The sequence below is a fragment of the Apodemus sylvaticus genome, chromosome 5 (genome assembly GCF_947179515.1).
Source record: "Apodemus sylvaticus chromosome 5, mApoSyl1.1, whole genome shotgun sequence".
In the NCBI taxonomy this organism is placed as follows: domain Eukaryota; kingdom Metazoa; phylum Chordata; class Mammalia; order Rodentia; family Muridae; genus Apodemus; species Apodemus sylvaticus.
The window spans coordinates 48631389-48644052 of NC_067476.1; the positions used below are offsets into that span (position 1 = coordinate 48631389).

A 12664-nucleotide genomic window follows, 5' to 3' on the forward strand; every position below is an offset into this window, starting at 1 on the left:
CCCAATGGCTGACTGAAACAGATGCAGAAACCCACAGCCAAACATTAGGTGGAGCTTGGGGAGTCTTGAGGAAGAGATGAAAGAAAGATTGAGGGACCAGGAGGGAATTAGGGACTCCACAAGAAGACCAACAGAGCCAACTAACCTGAGCCTTGGGGACTCCCAGAAATTGAACCACCAACCAAGGTGCATACATGAGATGGACCTAGGCTGGCCCACACACATGTAGGACAAGTGTAGCTTGAGATGGGAGAGACAGCTCAGCAGTTAAGAGCATCGACTGCTCTTCCGAAGGTCCTGAGTTCAAATCCCATCAACCACATGGTGGCACACAACCATCCATAACAATATCTGACTCCCTCTTCTGGAGTGTCTGAAGACAACTACAGTGTACTTACATATAATAAATAAATCTTAAAAAAAAAAAAAAGAAAGAAGCATAGCTTGGTCTTCATGCAGAGCCCCCAACCATTGGAGGCGGTCCCTGACTCTGTGGCCTGCCTGTGCATCCTGTCCCCCCTACCTAGGCTACCTCATCCTCCCTCAGTGGGGAGGATATGCCTAGTCCTAAAAGACACTTGAGAAGCCACGGTGGGTCGTTGTTACCCAGGGGGGAACGCCCAATCTCAGAGGAGAAGGGGGAAGGGAGAAGGGGCTGTGTGAGGGGGACTGGGAGATTGGGAGGCTGCGATAGGGATATAAAATGAATAAATATACTAATGAAAACAAAGTCTGGCCTTTCAAACCAAGAACGGAGAGACATCAAGTCTAAAATCTTAAACTCGGTATGGCTGCTTCCATAAAACAACGAGACCCACTTACCTCCACTTAGTAATTTCATGACCAGCCAAAGCTCGTCCTTGACCACAAAGGAGGTGTAATAAGTCACAACATTGGGGTGGCTGCACTGGCTCATGGCTTGAATTTCTTTCTGTAAGGAAAAAAAAGGAGAAGAAAGAAAAAACATGACACAGCACTGCAACCGGCCTTCCCTCTGTCTCTCCCTTTGATTATCAGACTACTGAAACAAGGGCCCCAAATAATTCCAGTTCTCCCAAGAACTGCCGCTTCAAAGAAAGAAGAGAAGGCCTGTGGAAACCTAGTCAAGGAAGAATTTGTTCCCAAGAGGATGATTCGAAACTTTTCAGAAAACCTCACAGGGGACAGTGGAGCTAAGACGACTGGTGGGCGGACAACATTTTGCTCAGGGTGACTAGTTCAGCATTTGTCTCACCAGACACAGGACAGAACCTCAGCCCAGTGTGCTACCCAGATCGCCCTCAGGTTGCCAGCCAAAAGCTCTGCAACACAGAACTGTATGCTGCTTGCCTGAGCTGAAGGTATCATCAGAAAGGGAGAGAAAGGCAGACAGACAGAGAAGCCTGAGCACGCTACAAGGGGATCTGGGTCTCCATGGGCAGCTTCAACTCCGATGGGTCGATGGGTCGTATCTTAATCCGCATCCAAAGGAGACAAAGCTGCCGTTCCTGCACTGTGCTAAATGAGGAAACGCAGTCTACCATTCCACAAACCGTGTCTCAGTTGATACTCCTCCAGGGAAAAGAGAAGAGGGTGATGAGACAGGTGTGGGCCAGGTAAAGCGAACTTGAGCACCACCAGACACAGTGGTGACTGACTCTGAAAGAGATGCTGCTGGCAAGCAGAGCCACACTGAATAAATATTCCAAGAGCTACGGTAAGCCAACTGCCCTCTTCACTAAGATACCAGAAAAGCGACGCTTTGCAATGCAGTTTGCAAACACTGCCACAGAGAACAAAAATTTGTGGGATTACATAAAATGACAAAGCGTTTAGATAAAACACATGGAAAACTTCAATGACGCTCATTTTCACAGTGCTGGGGGGGGCACATTGGTTTTGGTTTGGTGTTTAAAGTTGTGACTATACACCAATCGCCCATAGTTCAAGTGTCATTCCCCTCCCAGTGCTGTCCAATGGCAAAAGCAAACCCTTGTCACCAAAGCAGCCTTACACATGCCATTACCCACTCTATATGAAAGAAAGGAGGGTCTTGTCATTCAACCTCATATAAGTTCTATTCTGTGCTTCTTCTTTTTAACTTGGAGTTAACTAGGCTGCCAAACCAGCACATTCCAATTCGGGCTACTATCCTGCATATCTAGTGTTACCTAATCCTCAAATTACCAAAAAGATCATGCACATCAGATAACTCGGCTAAAATGCGGCAATACATTAACACAGGCACACACCTTAATACCTACACGTATTTAAAGCTCTTCCTAGAGCTCTGTGGAACTGACTGACTTTTGTATTTTCTCTTTATCTGATGCAGATGCTCTCTCTCCTGCCTCACCCCTCTCAGCCTGCAAGCTCCTTATCTAGGGCGACAGTTTTCAACCGCTTGCATCTTTTGATCTGAGTAAACCTAAGGTCCGGTTCATTTGTTTCAAGGATCACGTTCCTTTGCTGTGACATGCTTCTGGAGGAGGAATGAACGATTCCCACATCCTGGGTCACTGCTTTTCCAAGTCAACGCCGTCCAATGAGCAAGGCTCAACCTCCCCAACTCAGCCTGAAGCATGAGGCGGGGACCAACTTCTACGCATAGGAAGTGGATGAAGTATATTGACCACACACAAACACTGAATTGTCACTGTACACTCCTGCTAATGACTGCCTTCTTGGCTTCCTAACTGCCAATACTACAGATTATTGATCAAAAAAGGACGAGTACGCACTGTTTATATATAAGAAGATTGTTTTACCTTGACAAAAAAAAAATACTACTGTATTGCCCAAGGATGAAAAGAAAACTTTGTGTCCAGTTCTTCCTAAAGAAAGATCCAATTCTGATTCCCTTAACTGGGTCACAGCCTATGCGGAAGTGTAATTTGGAGCATGGCTTCAGAAACCGGAATGTGTACCTGGGGTCACACGAGGAATGTGGACATATTCAGGTTCCACGGGACCGGTCTGGGTCATCCCCACGGTACCTTGTCGCCGGCTTCCCAGCGGTGCTTTCATTGTGAGACCTGGAACCCAGCCTTGAGGAGCAGAACCTCAGACTGAGCATGGAAGCCAGCAAGATGGCAGAGTGAAGGGTGGGAAACAAACCCAGGCAGGCCCTCCCACGTGCGGCCGAGCTGAGGCGAGGATCAGGAAGCAGACACAGAGGAACAGGAGACACACAGTAACATCCCAGCTGTTGGACCTCATCGGCGCAGGAGGGTCTCTGCTTTGAAGACGGCCTGGGATACATACATGGACCCCCCCCCCGACACACACACACACACACACACACACACACACACACACTCAGCTTCTTAGCTCTGTCTTTTACCACCTTGACTACCCTGGCAGGATATTCAGCCTCACTTTCCCCTCCTGTAAAATGGGATTGATACCACCTGCCACTTAGACACAGAGTGGGTAAAGCGAAGGAGGTTTGCACCCCTTCCCTTGCAGGCCCAGCATGTAGCACTGCACATAAAGACAGCCCAGACCACAGCACCCAGGCCACAGGGCTGCAAGTGCCGGGCTCAGTCACAAAGGCCCAGGGTTCACCCTATTCACCTGCTCATGGAGAAGGTTCCTGTAACACAACCACTGGCCCTGCCAGCTCAAAGAGTTTCCTGTGATACACACAGATGGGGACAGCGGGGTGAGGAGCCGGCTTTACTACTGCTGCTGGGTCTTCGCCATCTGCGCTTCCTTATTACTCTATGTCGGATTCATTTATAACCCCTTGTTATCCTCCGCGAATCCCGGGAAGCTGCCTCGAACTGATTTAGAGAACAATCTAATTATATACTCATGCAAAAAGTGAGAAGGACTCTGAGCAAAGTGTCTGAAAGCAGGAAGGAGAATTAGGGAAGATGTAAAGCTGTGACATGTATGACTCTTATTATCCGAATGCAAGGGATTGCAAAATACACCTTTACAACGTAGGTGACATTCTCCAAGTATTTGAACAATCTCTTAAATGATACAGGGATAACCAAAGTAATAAAAGGACTTCAGAAAGTAATTCTCCAGTTTGTATTTCCACAGTAACAGCATCATTTGGAAGGATAACTAATACCTATTAACCATATACCATAAAAAAAAAAAGCAGGATTTAAGGCTGGAGAGATGGCTCAGTGGTTTAAAGCACCGACTGCTCTTCCAGAGGTACTGAGTTCAAATCCCAGCAACCTCACAGTGGCTCATAACCATCTGTAATGGGATCTAATACTCTTCTGGGGTGTTTAAAGACAGCTATGGTGTACTCATCATATAGTAAGTAAGTAAATAAATAAATAAATAAATAGCACGATTTAAAATTAGAAAGAATAAGGTCTGGGGATCCGTCTATGCAGCAAGCCTTGATTCCATCTGCAGCACCATATATAACTGAACATGATGGTGTGTGCTCCGTCTGTTGAATGGAGGGAGAAGGGTCTGAGGTTTAAGGTCATTCACGGCTACATATAGAATTTTAGGATAGCCTGGGCAACACGACACTCTATCTCCAAAACAAATTATATTAATTAATTTTATATCAAGTATACAATACAAATTAAGCCATTTTTAATGTTTGCCAAAAATTAGAAGACCATTGAAACAAAGTTTTTACAAGAGCAAAATGTTCTCCTGGCTGTCACTTTCAATTATAAAAATGTCGCATCAAGTTTCTAATTATGAAGATGATACACTATTATGAGGCAAACCCTTGCATCTTATAGGGGACAAATAACAACTGAGAAAACCCAACTCAAGGACTTGGCCAAATACTCTACCTTATACTGTGACAACAGAACAAAAGACATGTTCTCTGACGTTTACCTCTGCGACTGCTTTCCTGTGGCTGGCTATCTGAGTTTCTGGGAGTATATTCTAATTGACAGCAAGAATATAAGTGAAAAAGTTCTAGACATTTTCAATCAGAAAGAAAAACATCTTTATTAGAGAAGCATGAATTCGGCCCCGGCTTGAATCGCGGTTGGGACGCTTCAAAAACGAGAGCTGGCATCATAGTGTGAAGCGCCAAGCTGCTCAGGACCTTTCAGAAAATCCCTCGGGTGCAGAGACAAACTGGGGAAACAGTTTCTGTCCCTCACTGAGGGAGCGGAGTGTACACCTCAGGCTTTATGAGATTGGTTGTGGAGACGCAAAACTGTAAAAACAAAAAAGTATGAAGAGGCTTTTTTAAAAAATTAAATTGGCTTAAGTAGTTCCGTGATAAACAGTGGCAGTCATATATTATGTGTGTAAGACACTCTCTCTCTCTCTCTCTCTCTCTCTCTCTCTCTCTCTCTCTCTCTCTCTCACACACACACACACACACAGTTTACACACACAGTCTAAGGTTAAGTCTACAGAACCAGAATACGGCTCAGCTATCCACAACTGTGACTGAGAACACTCAAAGAAGTCAGGTAGCTGATGTCAGTAACAACAGCAACAACATGAAGAGCACACACAGCGTGGTGTGAATGCCTTTAATCCCAGCACTGGGAGGCAGAGGTAGGTGGGTCTCTGTGAGTTCGAGGCCAGCGTGGTCTACAAAGTGAATTCCAAGACAGACAGGGCTACACAGAGAAACCCTGTCTTAGAAAGCAATAAATAAATAAATAAATAAATAAATAAATGACAACCACAGAGAATATCTTTGGTCACTGGCACGACAAACTCCTGGGAACCAAGAAGCCATTTGCTAAGGATGCTACAGACTGTCACGGCAGCACTAAGTGAGCGGAAGGGTGAGGTAAACCTGTCTTTTGAGGACTGCCCTGTCCCACAACAGAGTACAGGGCCCCCACTGGAGTTCTGCCAGGGAAGAAGCACCTGCCCAAGGGAGACCTGCCCCCAGCCTCCTGCAGGCTTCTCCTGCACTCTGCACGGAGCTCATTTTGCAGCCATGGACTTATTCCCCATGGGAAACACAAATCAAAATAGAAAAGAAGGTAGCGGGAAAGGGCAAAGGTATTTGTCTCAACCCAAACATTGTCCAGAGCTCTAAAAGGTGGCAAAGGTAAGATGCAAAATCATGAGACATGTAAGTGGCTTGTCCAGCATGAGGCCCCAGGTCCAGTCCTCAGCATGTCAAAAAAAGAAACACATGACCAAAGATGCATTCAATCTGAAATGCCTTCCACACTTCTTCCTGCATATAAAAGCGTATGTCTCTGTTTCTCCTGTGTATGTGAGTGTGCACTAGGTATGTCTGCTGTCCCTTCTGTATATATGAGTGTATTCTAGGAATGTCTCTGTTTCTCCTGTGTATGAGTATATACTAGGTAGGTCAATTGCTCCTGTGTATATGAGTATACACTAGATAGGTTTGTTCCCCCCCCCCCGTGTATATAAGTGTATACTAAGTAGGTCTCTGTTCCTCCTATGTATATGAGTTGTATTATACTACATAGGTCTGTTCCTCCTGTGTATATGAGTATACACTAGATAGGTTTGTTCCCCCCCCCCCGTGTATATAAGTGTATACTAAGTAGGTCTCTGTTCCTCCTATGTATATGAGTTGTATTATACTACATAGGTCTGTTCCTCCTGTGTATATGAGTATACACTAGATAGGTTTGTTCCCCCTGTGTATATAAGTGTATACTAAGTATGTCTCTGTTCCTTCTATGTATATGAGTTGTATTATACTACATAGGTGTGTTCCTCCTGTGTATATGAGTATACACTAGATAGGTCTGTTCTTCCTGTGTATATGAGCGTATACTAGGTATGTCTCTGTTTCGCATGTGTATATGGGTATATACTAGGTAGTTCCTCCTATGTGTGAGTGTTTACTAGATAGGTCTCTGTTGCTGACAACACAGAAACCCAAAGAAGCCTCTTTTGCAGTATTCACTTTTAACCACTTTTTGAAAAATCAGGGTTAGCCATTTCGGCAAAATTTTCTAACAACTGCACTTAAATGCATTTAAATATAAATTCAATTGGCATTATTTAATTAGTGTGTGAAGAAACTATGACATAACTTTTAAATGTAACATTCTAAAAGTGAAAACTGCTTTGCCAACCAAATCATACATATTTATAGGCCAATGTAAGTCCAGAATTACAAGAGTGATTTTGCTTTGGGCACAAGTAATTATTCTCTCATTTATTTAACATGTATCCATGTCTTCAAAATAGCCTTTCCCCAAATTCCGTTGTGAACCCTGTCTCCAGCTAGGCAACACTAAAAATTAAAGTCACTCAAACACTGAAACACACGAAACTGATTCTTAATTGCGTGGTGCAAAAGTAGAAAACACGCAGTTGAAACCTGAACCGCTCAAGTGGCGTGGCAGGCGGTGAGGCGGGCTTGCATCCCATCACTGAAGGCGTGAGGTAAAAGGCTGCACTTGAGAGCCGAATACCATGGGTCGCACATCTGAGGAGGAATGAGCAGGACTATTCACTAACCAGAAAATCAATACGTTCAAGCAGAATCAGAACCTACTCCAGTACACGCGTAAACTACTGTCTGGAGGCCAGCTCGCAAAGCTGGTAGCTCTCTAAACATAGCAGTCGTCCCGCAATAAACAATAAACACGACTTGAGAGAGGACCAGCTTGGCTAATACAGCACAGGCAAAGTTCAGGCTTATTTGGGGGGGGGGGTTGCTTGTTTGTTTTCTTTAAGCCTCCATTGGGGGGGGGACTTGTTCTCAGACGGCCTGCAAGGAAGAGAAGGCCAGCATCTAATTACGGTTAGAGCTTAAACTATTGCTCTCAAAATGATCATTAAACTAGGGAACCATCCAAAGCTTGGGCTTCTCCAAAACTCTATAAATCAAAGCTAATTTATGCTTCTAAAGAGGGGGAGGGAAGAAGAGAGGGTGGAAAGGAGAGAGGGAACACGGGAGGTGAAAAGTACAGAAAAATAACAGCCCAGCAGCAGAAAGCAATGTCTTTTTTTGCTGAGGCGGAAAAAGGAAAATGTCTTGATTTATCCGTGACTCTTGTCTGCGACAGAACAAATTGCCTTTACAAGGATGATGGAGGAAGAGAGGAGAAAAAGCCAGAGCTCTGACAACTGGGAACTTATGAGACTGGGAGGTTTTCTTCACAGGCGTGGAGGAGAGCACACGGCATGGCCCGACACAGGACTTCACAAGAGAGTTTCATGTCCACAGCACAACCCTGCAGTAAACCATCACATGGTGCAACTTGCTAGTAATGTGCACTCTTGTTTTAAGTGAATCTGAAAGTGTATGTTATTAAAGAACTTAGCTTCAAACAACCACAGTCCTAGAACTCTCCGGGAGTGAGCCTTGGCCATCTGACTTGATTCTCTTTGGATGATGGAGAGGGAACCCTCAGGTGAGTTCTCCTTTCCCTGGGCAGCTGTGCTGGGTTAAGTAGGAAACAGGCATGTCCTCTAGCTCCCGGACCTTTTCTCTCCCCTCCCACGAGTTAAGCAGCCAGCACTTTATACTGTCACCATTTCAGAGGAAATGACTTTGTCCACATCTGCCATCTATCACAAGCTGAGATCATGACGTTATTTCATAATGTCAGCCCTGGACTATTTTTTTTCCTTTCCTTTTTATTTCTCCCCTGCTCCCCCTGCCTTGCTCTCTTTAAAGAAATGGGAGCTTCAGCTGCTGGGCTAAGGTTCCCGCCTACAGTGTACAACCCACTAATTGCAACTGCTAATGCTAATGATGGTTCAGCAGCAGGGGGCGGGGGGGGGGTGGCGGGGAGAATGAACCTGAATTGTCCTTAACTAAACCAAAGGCAGACCTAAACACACGGACCCAGGTCAGAGCCAAAGGTAAGAGGCAAATGGTTAAAACCTACGGTTCAAAAAAACACTAGACACAGTGTCACACAGCTATAATATCAGCACTTGGAAGGCCGAGGCAGGAGAAGTAATGTTTAAGGAAAATAATAGCTGCATGATGAGATCCTTTGAAAGAAAACAAAAAACAGAAAAACAGCCAAATTAGCTCATGAGTCAAAAATGCTTAGTAGCTTCTGGATAAAGAAAAACATCCTGGAAGAAAAGTTCAATTACAAGGAAAATAAAACGGAATGGTATGTTTATGGAATTTCTTTTATCATCTGATGATGGTCTGAAAGGAGAGATGCCTTCAAAGAAAAAAAGATGATTAATTCTCTACTTATATAATGGATTTTAAGAAAATTCAAAGATGCCGTAGGGTAGTGTTCCTAACCTTTGAAGCTGACCCCAAACCAGGGAGGCAAGCACTTCCGAGAGGCAATCTGTTATCAGCCTGCTAAGGTAGCTCCCGACCAACAGAGGAAAGAAAGGCATCCACTGCTCAAAAATCTCACTGCTCCCTGTTCAAAACCAAGAGACTGATTTACTCCTAGACCAAGGAACAAGAACCTTCCAACATCTCAAGCGTTTGGTAAATGTGACATCAGCAAATCCTTGCTTCACAACTTGAAATTTCCACTTATACCAGGACCTCTGAGGAATGTGGGCTGACTCCAAGTATGGGGTCAACAAATCTCAGTGACCAGAGCACATGCTGAAAGAGAAGGACATAAAGCGGACCTTACTCACGGTGGTCGTTTCATCCTGACAGGCTATAGGCAGTCACAGGCAAACTCCAAAGCAGACGAGATAAATGCAAAGCAATACAGACAGAGAGCTCAAGTTTAGAGAACTTAAACGTCAGTCAGTACTTGAATGCAACTATTCACTGTGTGTGCTCTCCTCGAGTTACTGTTAAACTACATCAAACAGGGTTTTGCATGAACAGCCAGCCTTGAAATTCAATATGCGCCCCTGCGGCTTAACCTTCTAACAGACCAAGCACACTATAGAAATGATATTTAAGTATCTATCAGATAAACAGATAAATGCGTTTCTATAGCCTCAACCAGCTTGCCCTTGAAGAGCTGGAGGAGAACTCATTTCAGCAGGGAAGTTTAAATCAGCAATTACTCAGTACCAATGAGTTCATCTGACCTTTATTTTCCTCCCTTTATTCTTGGAGAAGCTGGCACGCCAATTAACACTTTTAACAACTTGTCTCCTTATTCAGCAAAGCCTGGAGTCAAGGCCGTGGTTACAGGAGAGGTGCTGTGAGTCTGTGGCCAATTGTCCAAAACTGCTGTGTGAGGTCACATCAGGCTCTACATATAGGTTCCTCCTATCGTGGGACAAGGGCCATGAACTCAGGGAGAGAACCGAGGGTGGGGAACAGAGCAGGGACTATCAGTTTGGGGGTGAGAGATCCCTTGGGGGAGGCAGATGTTCCATGAGCTTGTAAAGAGTTGATAATTGTGACTTCTATGACATAATGCTCTCGCCAGATAAAGCCCCCAGTGGCCATTGTTTCTTCTAAGAACAATGGTTTCCAGTTAACACATGGCACCCTCTATGAGATGAGGCAGTGCCCCAACCTGGAGATAATACACACTCGTGGAATTAAAGGATTATTAGGATACCGGATGTCCAAACACTGCCAAAATGTGAAACCATAGGAATAATGAAAGTGCAAGCGACAGCAGTGGCAGAGGTCGAAAGGGCGCAGCCACTCTGCTCCACACAAAGCCCCTACGTCCGTCATCTGGACCACAGAAGTCTGGTGACCTCCGGCAGGCTATACTCTCAATTCTTAATTATTTTTGTTGGAAAAGAAGTTAGAAATACTAGTATATTCTCAAGTCCCAGAGCCAGTCCTCCCACCGTCTCTAAATACATCAAGACACTGAAAGGCCAAAGGTTTGAAGTTAAGTAAAGATCAAAACAATACATTTAATAATTTAGCATCCTTTAAATTGAGAACACCATTGTTTTATTTTATTGAATAAGTAAGTATATGTGTGTTCTATAGAGCTTGGGTACTGCAGCAAGATGAAAGGATTCAGAAAAATTAACTACTGCTAATGGACAAACTCAGAGAGACTGATAGAGCCAAGATTTAAAAAGCCATGCACCCTCATGAGCCAAGCACGGAAATAAAGAGCACAGCCTTTAAACCGGAAGCTTGCTAAGCTGTGTACAGCCCGTGACGGTACAGTACACGTACTGGTCCCAGCAACAGGAGGAAAGACTCTGGAGTAGGGTAGGGATGTCTCTGCTGACCTCTGATCTAGCCCTAACTGGGCCATCATGCCTGTTTGCCAAGTGCGATTAAAAAAAAATAATAATAAAAAAGCTACCAGCGGCCCTGGGCAACTCAGAGCTTGACAGAGACCAGACCACAGCGTCAGCCTCCGACACAGTTTCAAAACTGCTTCCAAGACTGCCAGGGCGGGCGCAGGCGCACTCGAGCTGAACGCACTGCATACACAGTCGATGGCCAGGACTCCAGCAGAGCACCACAAAGCGATGCAAGTGGCACAGGCGAGCTCTTAAGGGATATTTCAAACAAGGCATAAATGTTAATGTACGGTTTGTGATTTAAAAATCTGTGCACCCTCATGGAGAGCCACACAATACAAAAACTCTGGATAGACCTCAAGGACCTTCTGATTCAGCTGTCTTTACACGACCCAAAGCTGTTAGGCAATGCAACTATAGCTAAAAACAGGTTAGTGGCTGAAGCAGGCCCCAACTCTCCCCACCGGTTAGTCAATGCTTTTTCCACCCAGGGAAGGTGACCTTGGGGACTGGTAGAGGACAAAGACACAATTGTACTGGCCACTACACAGTCAGAAACAGCTAAGTCCTACACAATTGTGCTGGCCACTACACAGTCAGAAACAGCTAAGTCCTACACAATTGTGCTGGCCACTACACAGTCAGAAACAGCTAAGTCCTACACAATTGTACTGGCCACTACACAGTCAGAAACAGCTAAGGCCTACACAATTGTGCTGGCCACTACACAGTCAGAAACAGCTAAGTCCTACACAATTGTACTGGCCACTACACAGTCAGAAACAGCTAAGTCCTACACAACTGTACTGGCCACTACACAGTCAGAAACAGCTAAGTCCTACACAATTGTGCTGGCCACTACAGTCAGAAACAGCTAAGTCCTACACAATTGTGCTGGCCACTACAGTTAGAAACAGCTAAGTCCTACACAGCAGCAATGCCCATGCAAGCAACGCACGGCTGAAATTTTGAAAGGGGAAAAAAAAACCATAAATGAATGATTATTTTTTAAATTAACATTTAATTGCAGAAGCCCTTGTTCTAATCTGAGCGTTGACTGGCAATCCGCTGCTGAATTCAGTCCCATTGAGATCCTATGCATTGTGTAACCTGATTTAAAATGGAAGGCCAAACAGATCTGGAAAAGTACAGCTTTATCCTTGAACTTAATTTATACTATAGTGTACTGTAATTAAGCCTGAAATAAAAGCTATATTCTGAGGAGAGACAAAAAGCTCTTGTTAATGGCATTCCATTCCCAATGTAGAATAAAACAAAAGGCTTCTTTATGGAGCCAACTGTCATACGTTGTAGCTTGTATGGCGCTACTGGACTAATATTTGTGCTGGGATTAGCATCAGGATCACCAGTGAGCTAACTTCTCCACTGCAGTTTTCTTTTATCCTGAAATAAATGGCCAAAAGGTAAAAGAAAAAAGAAAAAAAAAAAGCTGGCAGGCAGAACGACAACTATATTTATGAGATTAAACTCCAAAACCCTTCACAGTTTGCTGGGTAACTAATAACCATTCGCTAAGCTGTTCATTTAATAATGAGTCAGTTAAGTCAAAAGCAAATGTTCCCTCAACCAGCCAATGCTCCTACAGTCA

General features: G+C 44.5%; 1 protein-coding gene across 1 annotated transcript in view; it reads right to left on the reverse strand.

Moving 5' to 3' along the window:
• Positions 1 to 12664, reverse strand: part of Stk39 (serine/threonine kinase 39) — a 256276-nt gene that overhangs the window by 186003 nt on the left and 57609 nt on the right. The window contains exon 3 of the mRNA XM_052182622.1: positions 823 to 931. Within this exon, the coding sequence (XP_052038582.1) occupies positions 823 to 931 (109 nt within the window). The remainder of the gene's footprint in view (positions 1 to 822; positions 932 to 12664) is intronic.